This window comes from Lepidochelys kempii, chromosome 3 (assembly GCF_965140265.1).
Source record: "Lepidochelys kempii isolate rLepKem1 chromosome 3, rLepKem1.hap2, whole genome shotgun sequence".
NCBI lineage: Eukaryota > Metazoa > Chordata > Testudines > Cheloniidae > Lepidochelys > Lepidochelys kempii.
The window spans coordinates 182,205,281-182,230,337 of NC_133258.1; the positions used below are offsets into that span (position 1 = coordinate 182,205,281).

The following is a 25,057-nucleotide window of genomic DNA, read 5'->3' on the forward strand; positions in this document are numbered from 1 at the left end:
TACCTTTCTGAATCTTCCCACTTTCAAGTCTACCATAATAAAATCAGAGAAATTATATCTATGTCAGACAACCATTGACAGATCAGTAGTTCAGAAAAATTCTTAGGGTTTGATTTTCACTGTGTTTCACATGAGAAAAAGAAGGAACATTTTTATTATCTGCATTATTTCCAATGCAATGGACTGAAAATGTACCAATTCCAGTCCTACTAAGGAAATAATTATGCCCTATTTGTGGGAATGCAGGAATTGCTACCGGCAGATCAGACCACTATTCTGTTCTATCTGATGTCCTACCTTCAAGAGTTGACAATAGCTAATGCTCCAGAGGAAACCATTGTTGACTCTTCAGATCACGTAGCCATTTGAGATGGGCAGAGAATTCCTTCTTGAACCCCAGCAGGCAACAAGCTTATGTTCTGAAGCATGAGATTTAATTATTCTTTTCTTAGTATACATTGCTATAGATATTGCTAATGTGTGGACTGGATGACTCAAAGGAGTAGTAATATGATACAAAGTACTTAATCTCTAGCTCACTGATTCATGTCCAATTCAGGTTGACAGGCTGGTCCATAGTGACTAAAATTGTTAGTGTCTGAAAGACATTTGGTGGCCTGTGGGAAATGAATTGGTGGTCTCAGTCCAATTCCCTATAGACAATCTAACAATCACCATTACTGGCATTAATTGGCTACCTTACTGTCAGTCTCAGCAGAGACCAAAATTTAAACGGGAATCGAAACTGAACTACTCTCAGCCCTATATATAATCCTTCCATGTAAGGGCCAAGACACTTTGCTGAAGCATTCCCTAGAACCTTTTGTATAAGATATAGGATTTCAAGTCTCAAGGACTTCCATATAAAGAAGCACTACAGTGTCCTCCAGCTGTGGTCAAAACCACTATATTTTACACTAGTAATACAGGTGTACTTCAGTGTGTATAATATTGTGGTATTCTTATAAGATCCCTGAAACTCAATACCTTTCACTAGCACATGGTGTTATGTTATTTGGTTGGTTGGTTTTGAAACAGTCATAAATTATCTAGCTCCTTTTCATACCTGGTCATATACTTAAGGCCAGAATATCCAGTATGATCTTTGCACTTTGTGATGTTCAGAAAGTTTGGCCATAATTGGCTAGTGGAGAATTTCCCTTGTGGAGAGGAACTCTCTGGTGGTGTAAACCTGTTGGGGCAGTTCCTGTGCTAGACATACTACCCTCAATGCCAGTGTAAGGAGAATGGAAGGACAGGAAGAGGATCCTGGTAGAATGTGTCTCTACTACAACAAACCTCCACTGGTATATGGTCTTTCCTGTGATTAACTTGTGTTGGCCAGCACAGCAAGTCAAAAATAAAACAAGCCCACTCAGTCCTATTTCTTGTTCAGTCAATCGCTAAGACAAACAAGTTTGTTTACATTTACAGGAGATAATGCTACCTGCTTTGTATGTACAATGCCACCTGAAACTGAGATCAGGCATTCACATGGCACTGTTGTAGCCGGCGATGCATGATATTTTCGTGCAAGATATGCTAACCATTTGTATGCCCCTTCATACTTCTACTTGTAAGCTCTAAAGTGTGAATGCTCATAGAGCCACTCATGAAATCACTCAGAGAAAGACACCAGCCAAATCCCCCCAGCTCCCAGCCTTGTACATCAGGAATATACCATCTTGCAGTGCTCAAGACCCTTTCTTGAGCAATGCAAATTTATTAATTGGTTTACTACTTCATTATTGGAAAGTGGATATACAGCAGCCTTTGTAAACCTGAGCAAATTTACCAAGCTTTTCAGGCAAACTCACATGTAAAGGTAAATGAGATTATTGATTACAAAAGATAGATTTTAAGTGATTATAAGTGATAGGCAAAAAGGCAGAGATAGTTACCAAAGAAAACAAAATAAGCGCACAATCTAAATCCTAAACCTGTAAGACACTAGGCAGTATTTAGATCAAGCAGTTTTCTCACCCCACTGGATGTTACAGTTCATAACAAACTGGTTTCACCCTTGAAACCTGGGCCAATCTTCACTGTTGGAGTATTCAATCTTCTGAGTGTTCTTGTTGCTTGGAGCATTGGTGGGGGGAGGAGAAAAGGACAAGCATGGGGCCACTGTGTTCTTTTTTATACTCTTAGTCCATGTGCTTGGAGAACACAAGTCCAGGCATGTCTGGTGGGCTTTGCTGACTCCAAGGTGAAGAAACACCCCCGTGTGTCTCCTGTGAGTGAGTCATTAAACTGCAACTCCTCTGCTGGACAATGGCTAGTGATGTCTGTTCAGCACCCACCTGAGCATTGGTTACTTCCTTTGTTGTTGTCTCTGGATAGCTAGTACCTGGGTGCTTCCCAAACCCACAATGTATTTTAGTGAAAACCATTCAACACAATTCTTATAATTTTATATGCAATAATGATACACATATTTAGATGGAACAATGGGTTTCAGCTGATCATAACCTTTCCACTGATACCTTACATGGCCAGCTTTATATGCAATATCACAATTATATACAGATGAGGAATGTGAGAGTTACAGGGTGCTCACCCAATGGAAAGAGTGTCACAGAAGTATTGTACAGTAGTTAAGATACTAACCTAGGATTCTGGAGACCCAAATTCAATTGCATGTTCTATCACAGACTTCCTGTGTGACATGAGGCTAGATACTCAAAGGTATTTAGGCTCCTAAGTCCCACTGAAGTTAATGGTAGTTAGGAGCCTAAATACTTTGAGGATCTGGGCCTATGTTCCTCATCTGTAAAATGGACACTTCCCTACCTCACAGGGGTGTTGTGAGGATAAATACATTAAACACTCAGAGATGCTCAGATACTATGGTGGTGAGGTCATGTAAGTACCTAAGAGTTTTATTAACTAATTATAAAACAGTGAGTAGTATTGGGGTATCAGCTTGTTGGGACCAAGAACCTGTCTTATTCTACTTATCCTATGGCACAGAATACAAAATAATCATATAGAATGGTGGCATTGTACTTGTAGCCACTTGAAACAGACAAATATTGCATCCTGTTTTATCTTTCATTGAGATGTCAGAAAGTCTAAAAATCTATTCACATGAAGGTAACATCAAACCAGCAATCTATGCTTGTTTTCTTTATTTTGATTTTAAAAGATGATTATAAAAGACTCTAGGGAGCCTTAAAACATAACTGGTACTGGAAAAAAAATAAAGTAAAAACCCCACAGCATTAAAATTATTCAATTGGGAAGTCTGGAAGTCAGCCTCTTACAAAAAAGCTCCTTTCCACCCCTTCATTATTGTTGGAAGCATACCTTACGCCCTCTCCAAGCTCCCCAGTCATGTGTGTCTTTTGCAACATGCTTGGAAGATCACCAAAATCAGGCTATTTTGGACCAAAGTGGGAGCAAGTTCCAGCATCTCAATACTCTCACTCAGAATGTAGTGATGGTGTCTCCCCAAAAAATATGTGACAAAACACAAAATACAGACTAGGGATCAATTGGCTCGGCAGCAGTGCTGCAGAAAAGGACCTAGGGGTTACAGTGGACGAGAAGCTGGATATGAGTCAACAGTGTGCCCTTGTTGCCAAGAAGGCTAATGGGATTTTGGGCTGTATAACTAGAGGCATTGCCAGCAGATCAAGGGACGTGATCATTCCCCTCTATTCGACATTGGTGAGGCCTCATCTGGAGTACAGCTTCCAGTTTTGGGCCCCACGCTACAAGAAAGATATGGAAAAATGGGAAAGTGTCCAGTGGAGGGCAACAAAAATAATTAGGGGACTGGAACACATGACTTATGAGGAGAGGCTGAGGGAACTGGGATTGTTTAGTCTGCAGAAGAGAAGAATGAGGGGGGATTTGATAGCTGCTTTCAACTAGCTGAAAGGGGGTTCCAAAGAGGATGGATCTACACTGTTCTCGGTGGTAGCAGATGACAGAACAAGGAGTAATGGTCTCAAGTTGCAGTGGGGGAGGTTTAGGTTGGATATTAGGAAAAAACTTTTTCACTAGGAGGGTGGTGAAACACTGGAATGTGTTACCTAGGGAGGTGGTGGAATCTCCTTCCTTAGAGGTTTTTAAGGTCAGGCTTGACAAAGCCCTGGCTGGAATGATTTAATTGGGGATTGGTCTTGCTTTGAGCAGGGGGTTGGACTAGATGACCTCCTGAGGTCCCTTGCAACCCTGATATTCTATGATTCTATGTTATTTAGAAAGAGAAGGCCAGATATTTAAGCAAACCAAAAGACCTACTAGCTCTCTTTTCTATGACTAATATTTACTTCTGTTTAACAGGTGATTTGTATATTGGAGGAGTGGCGAAAGAAATGTATAAATCCTTACCAAAACTGGTGCATGCAAAGGAGGGATTTCAAGGTTGCCTTGCATCAGTTGACTTAAATGGACGTCTGCCTGATCTGATCTCGGATGCCCTGTTTTGCAACGGGCAAATAGAAAGAGGATGTGAAGGTACTGAACATCATAATAGTTTCATCATACGTACTTCCAATATAAAGCAGATATTCTTATATCTCATTGTGCAAGTGTTAGACCCATCTGCTGAGTCCTGTTTATTTGTACTGTCTATATGGTGGGTTTATATTTTACCTGTGTAATTAGCGTTGTGCCTCAGTTGTAGTATAACTTGTGCACACTATTAATGAGGGTAGATGCCCACGAGGAGAAATGTATACCTACTCAACAAAGCACAAACTAACCTGAGAACTCTAATTTACCTCTTGAATATAATCTGTAGATTCTGCTCCTCTTTAGTGACAAGCTGGTTTTCATGTCTTTTGTTTGTTTGTGACATATTTTATTTAATCATGGTAACAGTAACAATTAGCTTCTATATAATACTTAGACATTAGCTAATGAATAAGCAGTATCCCAGTGCTTAGATTATGATTTTTTGGTTGTAAATCTTCCTATCCATTGAAGTTAATAAGGCCAAACTGTGCTCTGTCACACACTGTACAGCTTTAGTGGCTCCAGTGGAATAGTGTGGGATGCAAGTTAGGACCAAATTAGGCCCCAAAAGATTCATTTGAATATGAAAGCAAGGATTTTGCCCTGGATGATTACAGTTTTGGTTATGAGGGCAGATGGGCTATAAAATGTGGATTTTGTTTTCAAGGAGTCAGTAGTACTAGGGTGTTCATGTTTAAGGGTTTGTCTACGGTCTATCTCTAATTCCTCCAGTAGCTTCATTCCACAGAGTTTTCACTTTTATATATTAGTTTAAATCAATTCTCTGTCCCTACACACACTTTATTCACATCATTCTGAATTTAGCAACTGTCTTCCAGTACATTACTTTCACTAAAGTACCATTCTGCTTTGAAAAGTGACTACAAAAATGGCATTGTGGTGTTCCATGTTAATATTCTCTCAATGACTTTCAGATCAAGAAAATGTTTGGGTTTTTTCATGAACTGCTTAAGCTTAATTCATTCTTTCTATCTCTGGCCGAGTGAGTCTCTCATTATTTAGCCACACTGACATAGCTTCAACATTGGGCCAGAGAGAGAGAGAGTAAGCATGAGAATAACTCTGTATCACGGGTGTTAGAGCACTCCCTTGGGAGATCCAGGATCTAAGTCCCCTGCTCCGATGACCTTTTAAAATTATTGATGCAAAGTGGAACAGCTTCAACAGGAGAGAATGAAAGAGCTCCCCTTTCCACATCAGATTATCCCCTAGCCCAGCTGTTGGGGCACCCACCTGAGAGATGGCAGATCTCTTTTCCCACTCAGATGGAGAGGGGGTCTACCTGGTGAGTATCCTATCCACTAGCCTCAAAATTATAAGGGAGGTTCTTCTTCTGGCTTCTTGCTGAAATAGTATATGTGCCTAGCACCCAGAGAGGGTTTGCAGCTGAGATTCCCAAGTAGAGGGAAACACCTGCCTGCAGCATGGACTTAAGCACCTATCTCTGAGAGATGGGTGAGGCTTAGCACAGACACCACAGTTTGTCATCTCCCATTAGTTCTCTTAAGTGAGGAGCTTCATAGCATGCTGACTTTGGGGAATCCCATTTGAAGGCAACTGTCTTTCCCCGTTTGTTGTATAGAGAGCCGGGGCACTGCTCTCAGGCTTTGTGAATCCCATTGATTTTATAGGTGCTTAAAAGTTCTTGTGAACTGAGGCCCAGTTCACGATCCAAGCTAGTGGAATGCTGCCTTCCAGGTACTTTCCCCTAGTCCTGGGCCTCCTAATTACTCCCCTCACTTTTCTGCCTAACTGTGATGCTTACTGGTCTTTTATCTGAGAACCAGGTTACCTTCAGGCTGTTATCTGATCCCTGGTCTTAAAGCCGTCCCCTGAGATCCAGCTTAATTAGTCATGGGGCTGAGCCCACCTCCCTTAGAGGGCCATCCTATCCTGTGTCCTTGTGGAGAATTCCCATTAAGAATCAGCAGGAAGTCAATTTTACCTTCAGTGATGGTTTTGGTTAATGGGCTTGATCCAAAGCTCATTAAAGTCAATGGGAGTCTCTTCATAATTACTAAGGGCTTTAGATCCAGACAAAAGTAAGCTAGTAAGATTGGGCCATTAACAGCATCATGAGTAGCTTAAAATCGGGAGATTCCTTATAATATTGAGAGAGTTGGCAACAGTGTTAGTACGTGTGTGAGGGGTGCAATAAAGACAATGATAAGCACCACAGAAGAGCCCATGAATAAAATATATATTAATTTTAATTTAATATGTACTAGAAATAATGCAGCATGCCAAAATATATATTTTAAAATAATAAAAATAAGAAAAAGAATGTAAGAAATTAAAATCCTTGAATATGATTTCGCTAGAGTCACCATATAGACAACTAAACACTCATTGATTACCTTGATTACTATCTATTCCATTCCTTCACAGAGACAAGGTGGGGGAGGTAATATGTTTTATTGAACCAACTTCTGTTGGTAATAGAGAGAAGATCTGGAGCCACACAGGCCTTCTATCGGTCTGGGAAAGAAATGAAGAAGAGCTGTGTGTATCTCAAAACTTGTCTGCCTCACCAACAGAAGTTGGTCCAATAAAACATATTACCTTGCCCACCTTGTCTCTCTAATATCCTGGGACTGACATGCCTACCATTCCTTCACATTCATTCCTAAACTAAAATAACCCTAACCACCCATTTATGTACATAGACAGTATAAAAGAGATGAACAGTCGGTAAAGAAGTCATCAGAATAATGAAAACACCACTGATTATTTAACCTAGTTTATTGTCATATAAAATGAGAGATAATCAGACAGGAGTAGCCTACGTTTACTTACCTGAGCATAAGTATTAATAGCAAGCTCTTATCCATATCCAGGTCAATAAAATATAGTCCAGTCTAAACATGTAATGTCAATAGCATTTTTAATAGGACTGTCAATTAATTGCAGTTAGCTCAAGTGATTAACTCAAAACAAATTAACTCAATTTAAAAAATTGATTGGGATTAATCATAGTGTTAATCACACTGTTAAACAATAATAGAATACCAAATTAAATTTATTATAAATATTTTTGGATTTTTTTTTACATTTTCAAATATATTGATTTCAATTACAACACAGAATGCAAAGTGTACAGTGCTCACTTTATATTTTTATTTTTAATATGAATATTTGCACTGTAAAAATAAACAAAAAAATAGTACTTTTCAATTCACCTTATATAAGTACTATAGTATAATCTCTTTATCATGAAAGTGCAACTTACAAATTTAGATGTTTTTGTTACAGAACTGCACTCAAAACCAAATTAATTTAGCGCCTACAAGTTCACTCAGTCCTACTTCTTGTTCAGCCAATTACTAAGACAAACAAGCATTATCTCCTGTAAAATGCTGCCTGATTCTTATTTACAATCTCATCTGAAAGGGAGAACAGGCATTTGCATGGCACTTTTGTAGCTGGCATTGCAAGCTATTTATCTGCCAGATATGCTAAGCATTCGCGTATCTCTTCATGCTTTGGCCACCATTCTAGAGGACATGCTTCCATGCTGATGACACTTGTTTAAAAAATAACGTGTTAATTAAATTTGTGACTGAATTCCTGGGGTGTGGGGAGAATTGTATGTCTCTTGCCTGTGGTTTTAGCCACATTCTGCCATATATTTTGTGCTATGACAGTCTTGAATGATGACCCAGCACATGTTGTTCAATCTAAGAACACTTTCACTGCAGATTTGACAAAACATAAAGAAGGTACTAATGTGAGATTTCTAAAGATAGCTACGGCACTCAGCACAAGGTTTAAGAATCTGAAGTGCCTTCCAAAATATGAGCAGGGCAAGGTGTGGAATATGCTGTAAGAAGTCTTAAAAGAGCAAGACTCCAATTTGGAAACTACAGAATCCAAACCACCAAAAAAAAAAAAAGAAAATCAACCTTCTGTTGGTGGCATCTGACTCAGATGATGAAAATGGGCGTGCGGCATTCTGCACTACTTTGGATCGTTGTCGAGCACAACTGTCATCAGCATGGAAGCATGTCCTCTGGAATAATGGCCGAAGCATGAAGGGGCATAGGAATGTTTAGCATATCTGTCACACAAATACCTTGCAACACCAGCTAAAAAAGTGCCATGTGATTGCCTGTTCTCACTTTCAGGTGACACTGTAAATGAGAAGTGGGCAGCATTATCTCCTGTAAATGTAAACAAACATGTTTGTCTTAGTGATTGACTGAACAAGAAATAGGACTGAGTGGACTTGTTTTATTTTTGAGTGCAGTTTTATTAAAAAAATTCTACATTTTATGATGCATTTTTACGATAAAGAGATTGCAGTATAATACCTATATGAGGAGAAATGAAAAATACTATTTCTTTTGTTTATCTTTTTTACAATGCAAATATTTGTAATAAAAATAATAATGTAAAGTGAGCTCTGTACACTTTGTATTTTGTGTTGTATATAAAATCAATATATTTGAAAATGTAGAGAACATATAAAATATTTAAATAAATGGTATTCTATTATTAACAGTGCAATTAAAACTGCAAGTAATTGTGATTTTTTAATCTCACAATTACAATTATTTTTTTAAAAACTCATATTTAATCATGTTTAATTTTTTTTAATCATTTGACAGCTCTAAGTTTTATATGATCTATTTTCCTTTTGAGGAAGACTGGCTGCTCATGTTTGATCAGTCAGCTTCTTAAAGTTCTCCCCTATGTGAGAAGACTGCAATATTGCCAAGCCTAGGCACTCAAAAATCATGACACAGGAGCCCAAAATCATGAGATTGGCTTAAAAATCATAATATTTGTATTTGCCTTCTGGTTTCTGAGTAGATTTTCTCCATTAATCATAAGAGATAGGAACTTACTTTAAGATGATCATATAATCAATTGACTGTATGAGTTGAGACTTTGAGAAAAATGCCAAATATCATGAGACTTTTGACCAAATTGTGAGCATTGGAATTGTACATGCTCACTTAGCCCTGGTCTACACTATGGGTTTAGGTAGAATTTAGCAGCGTTAGATCTATTTAACCCTGCACCCGTCCACACAACAAAGCCATTTTTGTCGACTTGAAGAGCTCTTAAAATAGATTTCTGTGCTCCTCCCCGATGAGGGGATTAGCTCTGAAATCGACATTGCCTGGTCGAATTTGGGGTAGTGTGGATGCAGTTTGATGGTATTGGCCTCTGGGAGCTATCCCAGAGTGCTCCACTGTGACTGAGCTGGACAGTACTTTGAACTCAGATGCACTAGCCAGGTACACAGGAGAAGCTCCTGGAACTTTTGAATTTCATTTCCTGTTTGGCCAGAATGGCGAACTCAGCAGCACTCAGCAGCACAGGTGACCATGCAGTCCCCCCAGAATCATAGAGCGTAGAATGTTTCTATGCTCCCCCTGTCATCTCCATCCCTGTGGTTATTCCAGATCAGAAGGCGAAAAAAACGCACTTGCAATGACATGTTTTCCAGGCTCATGCAGTCCTCCTGCACTGATAGGGCACAGCTTAATGCATGGAGACATTCAGTGGCAGAGGCCAGGAAAGAATTGCTGTATTTGCTTAACAGCAAAAGTATCATGCCTCGCTAGCGATCCTGCCCGAGCCAGGTCACTGTGTCACATGCACTCTGCGCTGTGTCAGCCTTGGGTGGGGGCATGACTGTTTTGTTAGCAGGAAGGCCATAGATATAGACATTGCATTAGGTAGATTCTGTAGCTAGAAAAAACATTCCTGTGCATTTGGCAAAGTCTGTGGTAAAAAAAGAGAAGGCCCATGACACACCGAACTATTAATAATGTACAACCACATGTTACATAAAGTATAATAGGGACAATGCGAGGGATCTGTTCAAGTTGGGTTTCTGTAGTGTAATGGTTATCATGTTCATCTAACATGCAAAAGGTCCCTGGTTTGAAACTGGGTAGAAACAGGTCCCTGTTCCTTTTTCTGACTCCCCTCCTGCAATTTTAATCTTAGAACAGATCGCACTGTGAAATTTTACTTTGACTTATATCAATTATGAGTTAAATAATATGGAAGCTCTCTCTAAGTTATAGTCCCAGGTTCCTTATCCTTTCAGCTGCTCTGATAAATTAACATTTTTGTTAGGGGTGGGGGGAAATTTTCATGAAGTCTTTTATAGGGACTAAATGCTATCTAGGACTCTGAAATAGTCTTAACGTGGCCCATAGAGTGCAATCCTTCACATTCTGGATTTGTCATTCCACAAGCTGAACTGCTCCTTACTACTGTCCAGGCTCTATAAGCCATGGGAGCAAGGGGCAGGCTGGGGTAGGTGTGACAGCACGATGCTGCTGGCGGGGAGAGCAGCCTGAGGCAGAAGCCTCCAGCTCGTATGATATTCCAGGCAGGACTGAATCTCCATGAGACGAAACTTAAAGAAAAGAATGACCTGGAGTCACTCCCACTCTAAGAGGAGGATAGCCATGTCTGTCCAGGCGCCCCTGATCGACCTCACCAAGGTCTACCAGGAACACCCAGGAGACATATGGTGGCTATCAGTCCTACTGCACCATCTGCCGTGAAGGCAAGGAGCTGCTGCTGTGTAGAAATGCAGTACCGAGTCTTCCAGCAGCACCCAGGAGACGGACGGTGACGGTGAGCTGAGCGGGCTCCATGCTTGCTGTGGTATGGCAAGCATGACAGCGGGCTGAGCGGGGCCGGCGGACTGGACCACAGAAAAAAGGCGTGAAACGATTGTCTGTCATTGCTTTCAGAGAGGGAGGGAGGGGGGCCCGACGACATGTACCAAAAACAACTCGCGACAAAGCTTTTGCCCCATCAGACACTGGGAGCTTAACCCAGAATTCCAATGGTCAGAGGAGACTGCGAGAACTGTGGGATAGCTACCCACAGTACACCGCTCTGTAAGTAGATGCTAGCCATAGTAGTGAGGACCCACTTCGCCGGCTCAGTGCTCTTAGTGTGGACGTACGCAATCAACTGTATAAAATTGAATTATAAAAATTGACTTCTGTAAAATCGACCTAATTTTTTAGTGTAGACATACCCTTTAGGTCTCCATCCTACAATTGATAGCATTTGACAGACTGCTATGTCTGTTCAGAGACCCATTGCCACAGTTCACCCTTGCGCTATCACCTGCAGGATCAGGGTTTCTATTTATTAGGTTATTGTCCTGAAAACACTTATATGTATATGCTTAACTTTGCTACCATGAGAAATCCTATTGATTTCATTGGAATTACTTCTGTGTTTAATGTAACACATGTGCGTAAGTGTTTGCAAGATCATGGCCTAGTTTGTGATACTTTTCACAGGTAGGCAGGTGGGACAGAAAAGGCAAGTTTTTAATGATCACAGGAATTCGGGGTTGCCGCCAACAACAAATGCCTGAACTCCATGTAGTTTTGGTTCTTGAATAGACGTTAAACTTTTTGGGGACCTCTTTGTTGACAAAACTTCAGTGACAAGAAACTATAAAGATAGAACTGTAAACAATTGCTTAATAGACCTGCGAATAATTAACCGAAAGCTAGATCATTTCAGTCACTTTTATGGTTTGATCATTAGGGCCAGATCTTGCTCGACTGAATTCAATAATTTTTCCATAGACTTCAGTTGAAGTGGGATCAGGGCCTGCCATAGAAAAGTTTAATATTTTCTTCAGCACACATGGTGATGGACAGTGGTGACATAAGGTAACTTCTGAGTTACCTTTCTGATGTGCCACAAGACATCAAGACAGACCAGTAGGTAATATGAAGCTTTTGTTTAAATGTGTAACTCCCAAACCGATCCATGTCCTTACTTTACAAATATAAAATTGACTACCCATGCAAAGAAATAAATCCAGTCAATTTTAAAAAGTCCGCAACAAAGATGAAACAAAATTATATTTATACCACAAGTACTCAAAGCTGCATATTATCGCATCTGACTAAATAGCTTAGATAAATAAAAATAGATCTATAATATGTACATAAAATTATGAACCCAATGGTAATATTTATTGACATTTTCTAGCATCAGTTAAACATACTTTATTCTGTCAAGAAGTATGATTTTTAAAAAAATATTATTTACACTTAAAACCAGTCATATGGTTGTAACCAATCTGTGTTTTTTAGCAAATTCTGTTGGAGAAATATTTACACATAATATGCAAGAGCTGCAAAGCCATAAACACTCAGAATGATATGAGCAATAGCAAAAACTCATTAAGGCAATTGTTCCATAAGTTACAAAAAGTATTTCCTTCTACATTCATGCATTTTAGCATTCACTTTATTCTATATATTTTTTTTTTTGCCTCGGTGTCTGTGTTTTTCTACTTTACTTCTGCATGACTTTTTTCTAATTTTAATTTGATGATGAGATCTAACATTGCATAACAAAAGTGTAAATAAATGCATGTATATATAGCATTTAAACACCTACAGATATTTTCACTTCATTTTTGTAAGGTGTCCAAGTAGCAGATTCTGTTTTTTTTTTAAAAAGTGAGTGACTTGTCAACCATCATAATACCCAAAGAATGATGCAATGCCCAAATGTTTAAAGAAAAACTTTTGAACTCAAAACTGCTAAGAAAGTGGAATGGCTGCCCTAGATGTCCCTTCTTCGTTGAATGCAGATCATCAGCTGCTGCATAAAATTTCAGATTAATCTGATAGATACCAGCATTTTAGTACACAGGCTAAATATATCAGAGCTAATTCATACTTTTGGCTAACCTGTGGTCAATAGTATACTCTATTGCTAGACCTAGTCTTGTGACAATCTTTTGGGTCCCAATTCAGCAAGGTACTTAAGCACTTGAATAACTTGAAGCATGTGACTAGTCACATTTATGTGCTTTAAACTGGGCACATGCTTAAGTATCTCACAGATTTTGGGCCTTGTTAAATACCCCCAAATGAGTGATTCTTATACGATTAGATTAGAAAATTCCACAGTAGGAACTTTCAGTGGGATTTAATTTAAAATAAGATTTAAGTGGATGTCTCTGTCTCCAAAATGTCTGAAAAGGGTTTTATAAGGATTAGGACCATATTATTTCCTTGATTAGTGCATGCCAATGGGAGATCTGTGTATGTTGATCCAAGGCAATATATGGTTCATAATGTATATTTCTATCTTAATTCTCCCAGTCATACAGAAAGGTCTAGAGGAGAGGAAGATGGGAAGCGATAATGTGCTAATGACTTTAGAATTCACTGTATCTGAACATGACAAATGACTACTCAGGATGCAGCCATGCATTCACTTTGCTAATGCATTCATATCTATCCAAGAAGAAGAAAAAAAACTTTTAATTTTCCTTCATTACATGTCATCAGCTCAATTAACCATTATATTTGTAGTAAAATACTGGCAAATTACTGCTTTCTCATTTTGGCTTGCCTAGAGATTTATGGCTATTAGCATTAATTTGTTTGTGTTATATGGCATTTCTTTCTCTTTTTAACAGCAGCATGCACTTTACTCTGAATGTTTTTCCTGTGTTTGCTGCCATTTCAATATTGCTTACTAACATATAATATATTTTGCCTTTTTTTTATTTTGCCGACAAAGTTGCATTGATGAAAGCTGATTTGCAAGGTAGATAGCCCTGTGTGTATTAAACAAGACTGAAACCCAGAATGCACAGCTGGATTTCTACAATAAATGCTCTGTACATTTCCTGCCATAAAGTATGTTGTTTTGTTTCAGATTTTCTCTTTTTACCCCTAAACATGATAAAGAACCTTCATTTTACGGCATATTTTGCATAAAGGCTTTCAGTCTTGAATATGTTTGTATAGTGATTGCTTTAGTGCTTTGATCATACCTTTTAAAAAGTTCTTTTATTTTTCAGTGGTCTAGTTATGAATCTCTAGAAATAGAATAGCTTTGTTTTTCATGTGTATGTCACATTTGGGCATGCCAGCTCATTAGTACTCTGATATTTTTTTTTTCTGTTTAAAAAAGAACCTGCATGGGATCACTAAAGCATGTGAATCAATACTTGCCAACATTCCTTCCTGCAAACCCATCCCCCAACTCCTCTTTATTTTAGACTCAGCTCTTTCTTAAAGTACTTTCTTGGATTTCAGGTACATTACAATGTAGCTTCATTTCCTAGCTTGTTTTTAATTTTCTGATCTTGTTTCGTGTAGCTTTATTTCCCATTTTCCATGGTACCTGGTTTTGCTGGTTGGAACACGTTTTGCAGGAAAAAGAATAAATACATTAATTTCATGAAAGAAAAGATTTAACCTGTTAATGGTGTGATGTGAAATTAACCATAGCTTGCTACAGTGTTAACATCCCTACTGCCCTTGTTTTCTTTATGAATTCTGTTCTGTCAGAATTAGAGCCAAAACAAAAGATCTTGTAATGTTATATGCCTCCACATAACACAGAAAGTTTTAAATAAATTCTACTTTAGATTCCTTTGCTCATTAGGTTTAAGATGTTGGCAACTACCATGTGATCCAAAGACAAAACATGTTACTTTGAAAGACAAAATGCTAGTCGCTTTTGTATGTTCTCATCAGGCCCCAGCACCACATGCCAAGAGGATTCATGTGCAAACCAAGGAGTGTGCTTACAGCAGTGGGATGGATTCAGCTGTGACTGCAGTATGACCTCCTTTAGTGGACCATTGTGCAATGACCGTAAGTATATCAGAGAATGCTTATCTAAAAGCCTTACAGCTCTAGGGCAGTATTTAAAGAAAGTGTCTGAAATTTGTATTATTCTAATATTATATAGTTAATTGAACTGGCAAAACTCTGAGAAAATCTATGATGCTTGTAGGAAGAACGTGATAAAGCATTACAGTATAAATGGGGGATAACAATACTACATCTAACATTGTGAAAGAATTTGGGTTTATTATATTTGATTGCATATCTAATGAATTGATGGTTACATATTTGAAATGAGTCTTGCATAAACATTACAAATAGTTTTTTTCTGATTAGAAAAAACTTTTCATATTTCATTATCTTAAGCTATATTGTAGTTTTGTAACTTTATTTCATGAGAGCTGTAATTACTATGAAACAGTTGACAAGGCTCATTATCTTTCTTTGTGGATTTCTTTAGGTGACACATTAAGCTCTGTCAAATAAAAAGCACTCCAAGTGTTTTAGGGTTTTTTTAAAATTTCATCTGAATAAACACAAATATCATATACCAGCCATCTGGTTCTCAAGTACAAATGGAAGTTGTGATAAATATGGGACCTGCTTCACCAGCATGCTGCTCTGGTTTCATGCCAGTCTAGACCCCTTGATTTCACTGGAGTTAGCTTGGTATGAAACTGCAATAATGCAGCAATGAATAAGGCCTATTTGATTAAAGAAACTATCAAGATTTCTTACTGAGGATTAAACTTTATCCCATTTGAGATGTCTGATTATTGGGAACCTTTGCATATTTCCAAGAAGGTCATTTCAATCAGACTTGGCATCTTGATTTTCACAGTTGTGTACATGTATTTTAATGAGAGTGTGGTTTCCACATCCTGCCAAATATGGTAGAAAGTGTTAATATAAATATCTAGTCAAGCATTTTTTGGCTACTATATGCAATTTTGGCTGTCCAGTCTACAACAAAGTTCATTTCTTTATTGGACAAGATCTAGACCAGCATCATAACTGTGATTATCTCAAAAGAGTTAACAATGCTTAGTTCAAATGGTAGGTCCCAAGCAGTTATGAGATTAGAAATTAAAATATATGGAAAATGTATGGCAAAAGATTCTCATAAGATTCCCATTGTTGGGGTTTTCTGTTATTATTTTTAATTGTTGCCCAAACTATACCCATTTTTTCATGATCTCCCATCACAAAAGTGGAAGAAAACCAGTTCTGGATATCTGCACTTTCTGATAGAATGCATAATGGGAGATTCAAAGCATTTAGGAGAGAGTCTACCATTAAGCCTTCAGACACACAATTCCAAATTTCAGAGGCCTGATGTGCAGGTAAAATGGGTGGGGTTCTGGTACTACTAAAGGCAGTTGGTTTTGATGCTAATTTGGATGCCATATACACTTTCATGGGTGTCTTATCGATATTGTTACAGATCTCAAAACACTGGGTAAAATTCAGTGGTGTTTAACTGAGCTGAGCTTACACTGATGTCGAGAAAAATTTGGCTCAGTTAAGGACAGCAGAATTGTCTCATGCCATTTTAGTAATAACACTTTTTGCTGCTGAAGAATAAAGTGCACTTTAAAACATAATAAGTGCAGTCTTCAACTGGTGTATTTTAGCATTGCTCCATTGAAGCCAACAGAACTACACTGATTTACAGGAACTGAGAATCTGCCCCAGTATTCTGAAATAAGAAAATTTCTGTACTTGTTAATTCATAAATTTGGATTTGCCTGTTTCATATTTACAAACCTAAGTAAAACAGAATGCTTAGTATATCAAAATGATGCATGTAGCATATTAGAGTAACAAAAAAACTGGGTTATTTTAAGGTAGGTAGCACTTTAAAAGTTATCAAAATAATGTGAAAAATTAAAAAAATAATAAAGTATCATTATCTGTGACTTGATAAGTGTAGCATGTAAAATCCTACTATTTTTCAGAGGATTAAGAAGAAAGCATTGTCTAGCTACTTTTCCTGACTTTTCTTGCAAGTCTTAGTTAAGATATTTCTTGAAATTTGTACAAATGATGTTGTTCTTTTTAGGTTGATATTTTCAGTATGTCATAGAATCATAGAAGATTAGGGTTGGTAGAGACCTCAGGAGGTCATCTAGTCCAACCCCCTGCTCAAAGCAGGACCAACCCCAACAAAATCATCCCAGCCAGGGCTTTGTCAAGCTGGACCTTAAAAACCTCTAAGGATGGAGATTCCACCACCTCCCTAGGTAACCCATTCCAGTGCTTCACCACCCTCCTAGTGAAATAGTGTTTCCTAATATCCAATCTAGACCTCCCCAACGGCAACTTTAGACCATTGCTCAACTACTGTCAACTAGTCTGACCTCAGTTCATGAAAGTTTGACATCATGTCATCTCTAGTCTTCACTTACATACCTCTCGCCTGGTCCTTAATTTCCATAGCAGAAAGTTCAGAGGAAACGGAAAATGGGGAAAAAGTAGTACAGAAAAATATAGTTGTGATAGCTATGCAAAAATACCATAATACATATATATATATGCATGTAAGAGATTTTTTATAAAGTGCTATTCAGCATAAGTTAAGAGTATCAAAATTCAGCTCAAAATAAGGAAAGCATGAAGCAGTTTCTTCCTCTGACAAACTGAGTATGTCCTATACATATCTGTAAGTGGGGAGGAAAAGATTCCAGTGATCAGGGAACGTACTTCCTGGAAGAGTGAAGCTAATATCCTCTGTGAAAACTGATTCATGCCAGCATGTCTCAGTTTACAGCATAGGGGACCATATTCAGGAATATCACTAGAATCTGTAAACATTTTCAGTCCAGAAGAAACTTTTTAAGTGCATCCAGTGTAACAGATATATCACACTTGCAGATCATTAATGCCCATGATGACACAGGTAGGGACACGTTACATGGTGCTATTTCCTAGTTACTGAAAGAGAAATAATGTAGGGATGTCTTGACCCACAATGAGGACGAGGTTATCACTACTTCTGCTATGATATGACACTTGGAGATGCATGGCAGCAATGCTTTGTAGATGTGGTGTGTTGGAAATGCTATATTGTTAAGTGCAAAGCAGGCTACTAGAAAATGTTCTCACAAAATAGGATTACATAGAACATTGTGCAAAAAGGACAGTTAATGACTATTCTTACAAATGGTTGGCATCCTGGCTCCTCTGAGAAAAAACATTACAAATATCCTAAGTATTAGTAACTGCAGATTGTGGAGTGAAAACTGTCCTCCTCAGGCACTCAGCCTTTTCATAAGAGTAGGCTGAAAATAACTCTGGCAACAACAGCAAAAACTAAATCAAATGCTCTGAGTCTTTCTATGACTTTACATCTGTTTTCACCACCACAGTCCATAAGTGTAACTACATTAGTGAGCATAATGTCATATTTTTGGAAACAAATACCACTATTATGGCCTGGAAAATAGCAAAAATAATAACATTGCCACATTACATTAATATTGAAGCATTGAGGTGCCAAATTACAGGGCAGCTTCAATGCTGTCTGTTACCATAAGGGAATAATATATCAAAGAGTTGTATTTGTGATGGTGTAGCTAACACTTTGTCAACGCTACCATTAAAATCCCTCTTTCCAATGGTTTAGATCTTCACCAGGTAATCTCTTCTGAATAGACACTTGACATTCACAGCCTGTATGAATAGAGAAACTTTGTTCCTGAAATATGAATACATTAAGTTCAGATTTTCATTAAGGATATACAAAAAATCCTTCTGTCTTATTGTAAATCTTTTCTAACAAAAGATTCTGACTTTTAACAAATGAAAGAAACATATCAATGTTGCAAGACTACTGTAGATGTGGTAATTTAATTTTTTGATATAGTATAGAATCAAAGTTACATTGCTTAACAAATCAGGGTGTTGCCCATAGTTATTGTCAGATTTGCTTCCACAGTTGCTTAGATACTAATCCATAAAACTTCACAACTTGAATTCAAGGCAACTTGATGCAGTTGCAGGTTTGGGCTATATGTGGAATTGTAGGCAGGGATGATAGCACCACCTGTAAATACAGTTGCTGGACTCTTCCCACTATAAAACCTTGTTTTCAGTTGCTCATAACTTTGCCAAACTTTAACTGCTTGGCCTAAATTTGGTGAGCTTGGTAGCTGCCTCAGACTGATTTTTTTATTCATGTATTTTAGCTAAAATAAAGCCATTTCCAAGAACAAAACTAGGGGAAAATACATTGTCTTGCCATAGTAAAAAATAATTTCTGGTGATCTTTTCTTTGAGAAGCTCTATCTTTCCCATGATTTGGATCAGGGACTTAAAATATGGTGGGGTTGGCAGGTGACCCTTGCATCAGGGATGTGCCTTTTGTCATACCTGTGAAAGCCTGCTCCAATATGATGAAGTTATAAGCCTTTCATACATCCTCAGTTCTGATTTCCTCAAATTTAGAGGCTAAATTTCCAAAGATTCTATATGCACTGGGGATGCCCCACCTGGGGCTAAAGCAGGACTTGCCCTGCAATTGTACCTCTTGCACCTCAACTAAGAGCTGTGTTCTTAATGACCCTTCCTCATCTCCCGATTCCCGCCTAAGGCACATAGTGTGGAGAAGGGAGCTGCCTGATTAAATGAAGAGGGGATATGAGCTGGACCTGCAGGAAAGGGAGGGGAGTAGAGTGAGACAAGGAGACTGAGAATATGGCAGAAACTGGGACAGGGAGTTGGGGTAGGGTGGCAGTCTGGGACTCGCTGGGTGAGGAGACTGGGACTCCCAGTAGGGGGCGGCTGGAATGAGAGTTTGGCAGAGTTAGACTGGGACTTGCTGGGACTGGGATGAGAAACCCGAGGGGAGGAGACTGAGAGAGGGGAAGAGAATGGGACTGGGATGAGAAGCCAGGGATGGGGCAGAGATGGGACTGTGACAAGGAGAGGTTGGAGGGGATGATCAGAAGGGGTCATGTTTGTGGGAAATGGATTGAAGAATCTGTGCCCACTAGAGCACTCCACTCCAAAGCCTGGAATGGAACCATTCCTCTGCTGTCAGCAAATATCTGTGAAACCAGCTGGCAAAGTATATCAGTATTTAGTGCTGGTCCACACAGAGAATGAAAAGATACTACTGCTATCATTAGCTCCAATGGCAGAGGCCTGGTAAGTGGATCTAAAGGTTTCAGCTCTGCATATGAACTACGTGGGAGTCAATATACGGTCACAAGATGGAATTTCTGTTTTTCCAGTTTGCTCTTTTAAAACACTAGGAATTACACACCAAAAAAACTATATTAAAAGAACATTATTAAGGTTGAAAAGTCAATCAGTCAAAATTAGGAAATGTCAGAATTAAGGTTGCCTGTGCAACCATATTTCCCCCCCTCCCCCTTGCGTGTATGCATTATGATAGTCTTTAATTACATAATCATATGCTATTTTTCCACAGGAACCTTGTGCCATTCAATGCACAGGATGGACCTGCTCTGGGGAAGAATTAGGGCTGTGTAGTGAAGGAGGAAATAAAATATTGAATAGTTGCTTATTAAGTGAGCACCATCCATCTAACTCCTGCAACAAATGAAGCAAGATCCTCTAGACAAAGTCTCCTTCACTATGCACCCCTGATTCATCTCCAGAGCCGGTCCATCCTGTGAATTGAATGAGACAGTGATCCTGTAGAAAAAATAGTATGTGATCATGTAATTAATGACTGTATCATAATGGATACACGCAAAGGATCTGAACTGAGGTTAAACAAGTAACCTGAATTATGGCATTTCCTACTTTTGACTGCTTGACTTTGCAATCTTAATAATGTTCTTTGAACATAGTTTTTTGTGTGTGTGATTACAGTTATATGATGATGGGATCATTTACCTAGTTACTCTTTTTGCTACAAACATAATAAGTCTTCTGAGCTGTCATAGGATGACAGTAGGACTGTTGTAGAAACTCCCCTCTCTCAAAATCCTTTTTTCCTTTAGAAACTGCAAGTCTGGGGATGCAGGTTCTTGCAATCTGTGTTGACACAGGAGTCCAGTATAATACAAACAAGAGACTAAAATCCTCTGTCCACATCTCTTCCCTACATGCTGCTCTGCCAGTATACCTTAATATTGCTCTGGGTGTGCCACTTCTTGTTTCTTGGGCCACTCTTGAGATTCACATTAAGGTGCTAGTCATAATTATGTCTTTTCTGATGTGGCCACATTTCTGCAAGAAACAAGAGCAAATCCACCAAAACATTTCTTGTCAACCATCCATTTGAGGTCAGATTATGGTTGCTCTAATTATTTGTATTATGGTAATGCATAGAAGCCCCAACCAAAATTTGGGGTCCCATTGCATTAAATTCAGCACCCACAGATAGTATGAGAAGTCCCTCTCAAGAAGAACTTAAAATCTTATAGACAAAGATGATAAAAGGTGGGGAAAAGGGATGATTATTATCTCCTATTGTACAGAGAGGTTAAGTGACTTACCCTCAGTCACACATGAATTTTAGGGCAGAGCCCGGAATTGAATTCAGAGCTCCTGAGTCTAAGCCTAGTGCCTTAGCCGCATGACCATCCTTCATTTCTGATGGGTAGTACTTTTGATCTGGCTGTAAACTGAATCAGTGACATAGAGCTGCAATAGTCATATGAGCTATTTACTGCTCCTTTTCAATGTAGTGTTAACAATTCCTACCCAACACCTCAGGCATGCTGTCACAGATTACTAGTTACTAATTAAGATATCCACCCCCATCCCCTGTGCTGTAAAAAGAAGGAATGGGAAATTTCTGTGAGTGTTTTAACAGCCATCTGATTTCAGTCCCTAGTAGCTGAGAATTAAAAATCTGCCCTTGATAACATAGCAAGCCAAATGTTCATTATGGTTATTTTTCCCTCGAAGGCTTACAGTGCACAGGAGAAATAAAGGTAGATATTAACAAAACTACAATAGTGGGCAAGCCAGTTGAACTAATTGGGGAAAGTTTGATTTGTCCAGTTTACCTTTTCTTAATCTATTATTACGAGACATTGGGTAAAATCCTGGCACCACTGAAATCAGTGGCCAAACTTTCATTGACTTCAAAGGGATCAGGATTTTTTACAAGGTCAGTTTTTGGGAGGTGTGTTCAGACAGCTGGGAACCCTCAAGGGAGGAGGAAAGCTGTGAAAGGAGCAGGAAGAGCTATTCAGGAGTCATTGGTTAGGAGTTGGGGGAGTGAGAGAATCTTCAGCAGGAGCAGGGAGAGTATGGGGAAGTTAAAAGGAAGAAAATGACAAAGGGAAAGGAAAGAGTTCAAAAAATGTCATTTGTCTAATTTGTTTGCCCAGCTGAGATTTTTTAAAGAAGGAATTCTCACTAGATTGGTCTTTAAAAATGTCAAGAGGAAACATTATGGATATGTATAATTATGACTTTTTTTTCTTTCCCCTTTTTTTACATTGACAGATTTTTTTTTACTGTTTCACATAACTTGAAATGAATTAATGTAATAAAAGCTTTCATTAACTGTATTATGTGAGTTACAGTATTACTGTTCTTGGTGGTTTGATTGCAATTTCCAGAGAAGGGCATATAGGTATTTTATCTAAGACTATACTAGGATATTTTGGTATCAGATGATTTGCATAACCTTACTTATTTTCTGGGGGAAAAAAAACATTTTCTAAATGATATAGAAACGGTTTTGGTTTTTTTTTAAGTTGTGAACCAAGAGAAGATTGTTTTACAATGACTGCAGAAGGTGTTTATATGATGGAGCATTTCTGGTAACCTCTTATGTGACCATATAAGGAAAGAAGTAAATGTGATATGTAGGGAAAACTGAAATATATTTTGATCAGTTTCCTATACTGAACATTTTGGCAAGATATCAGCTACTCGTCAACCTTCCTATTATGGCAAAGAATTTTTTGAAGGCTTCGCCTAGCATCTCATCTATTTTCAATCAGTTTCCATTGCAATATGGTTTTATGCAACAAGTTTGGAACTGGATTTATTTTCTTATCAGGGCTTAAGCAGTACAAATTTTTGGATCACAGAATGGCAGATTTTTTGAATCACTTCTTTCTGCACCCCCTTTAGAATTCAAGAAGGACATTTGAGGGGCATGTACCACTACAACCCTTTCCCTGAACCTTAAACACAACGTGGTGTAGCCATTTGGGAACTTCCAGTTTGGCAAGGGTAGCACTATTGTAATTGTGTTTATATCTCAGATGGCAGTAATTATGTAATAGATCTCTTAGGCCATACTCAGAGAGACTCTTCTATTCCAACATATTAAAAACAGAACATAATGTCAGAAAAATACCAATTTCTCTGTATCTCTGGAGGAATCACTGGAGTAATTAAATTTGATTTTGGTATTTCAGGAATATCTTTTTTTTTAACTGATAGCATAATAATTCTATAAATCAAATCCTGGAAGCATTTCCAGTATCATGAAAATGATTAAGGGTTAATTGAATGTATTCTCATGGAACTAAAATCGGTCTGCTAGATATCATGAGAGACTCTTTTCCTTAGGACTTTCAATTGCTATGCTTTAAAGTCATATTGTACAAAGTTCAGGTCTAAAACTGAGTGGCCAAAAGCTGTCCACAACAATAACAAGAGCAGATTTCTGCTATCAGTATGCTTTCTTATAGTTTTGTCTGTAAAATACTTTAATTCCCGGCCTTGAAAAACCTTTATATTCTAGCAATATGATATATTGAAAATCCATTTTAAGTAACTTCTAGGATTTCTGAATAGTATTAATTATAATACATGACACAGCTGGAGTTGATGTAACAGCATTACAATCTTTCCCCTCCAGCAGAACCCAGATATTGATGTGTGTCTTCTCCTCTTCTTTAAAGGCCATCTTCTTCAGGGTTCAATAACCCCCCCATCTTAAAATTTAAAAAATAAATAAACAAATAAATCTACCCCAGGTAGAATGTTCTATAACCCCCCAAAAGAGAGAAAAGCCAGAATGTCCTTTAATTCTACGAGGGAGTTTGCTATTGCCAATATATCTTATGTGGAAGGTGTTCAGTTTCTATAATGATGGATGGCAGTTCAAAATTCTAAAATAGAATTATTCTTTCTCTCCAAAGCCTGTACAATTGGGCTTATGTTTCTAAGGCAACCTGACCCTCACTTTCATGTATTCTCTCTTGACTGATAGCTAAATAGATACTAAGCAATATATATTTAAAGAAGAAAACATATTAGTTAAGAAAGTAGAACTTTACAGTAGCTCAATAAGATCTCAGTGGTCTTCCATGTCCTCACCTTTACCAGGTGCCTTTAACAATTTCAAATAAAGAAAAGCCTCTTCTATTGTAGATGCAATAAATATGTAGAGCGTCCCTTCAAAATGAACCTGGAGCCTAGGTGGATAAATTAAGGCATTCTGGATTGTGAATTTTAAGTTCAGTTTTCTTAGCTGCTGTGGATGTGAGCATGCACTTCAGTATAGTCAAGGAGGGCATAGAGAAAGGTGAGTTTTATATTATATATATGACATCCACCACTCTAGCTGCTTTTAAAATTCTGTTATATTCTCACACCATGAGAGAGGTAATGATTATGGCCTTTATTCACTGATCTACCTCCAAACAGCTTTCAATACAGGTAGTTAGCTGTCCCGTTTATGTGAACTGTTTCCGATCTTTCCCTCAGCCCTTATCTTTGAGTCTATGATTCCTGTACTCTGGATTCTCTGTCCATTCTTTAGTTCTTCCGCCTGGCATCTGTGATGTTTGAGTCTTCAAAATTTCTTCTTGGCTGAGACTTGTAAATTTTGTATTGCTCTTGGTCATGGCATTTTGGTGGTCTCAGTAGCCATATATGCAGGGTATCCATTCTCTGCTCAGTCATTTAAGAGACTGCAATAAGAGAACCAGGGTGGGGGGTAGTAAAAACAGCTTGCAAAGACTGTGATGAAGCAGTACCTCCAGGCTTGAAGAAATTATTCAAGCTTTTTAGTATTCAGA

The 25,057-nt window shown here is 38.2% G+C and overlaps 1 protein-coding gene across 31 annotated transcripts in view; it reads left to right on the forward strand.

Moving 5' to 3' along the window:
* Nucleotides 1–25,057, forward strand: part of NRXN1 (neurexin 1) — a 1,248,790-nt gene that overhangs the window by 660,976 nt on the left and 562,757 nt on the right. For 16 of the 31 annotated variants that reach the window (XM_073339213.1, XM_073339185.1, XM_073339187.1 and 13 more), the window contains 3 exons: nt 4,294–4,467; nt 14,032–14,058; nt 14,997–15,116. In XM_073339213.1, coding sequence (XP_073195314.1) covers nt 4,294–4,467; nt 14,032–14,058; nt 14,997–15,116 — 321 coding nt within the window. Of the gene's footprint in view, nt 1–4,293; nt 4,468–14,031; nt 14,059–14,996; nt 15,117–17,151; nt 17,305–25,057 lie in introns of those variants that run through there. The other 15 variants (XM_073339192.1, XM_073339208.1, XM_073339197.1 and 12 more) reach the window with 2 other exon arrangements.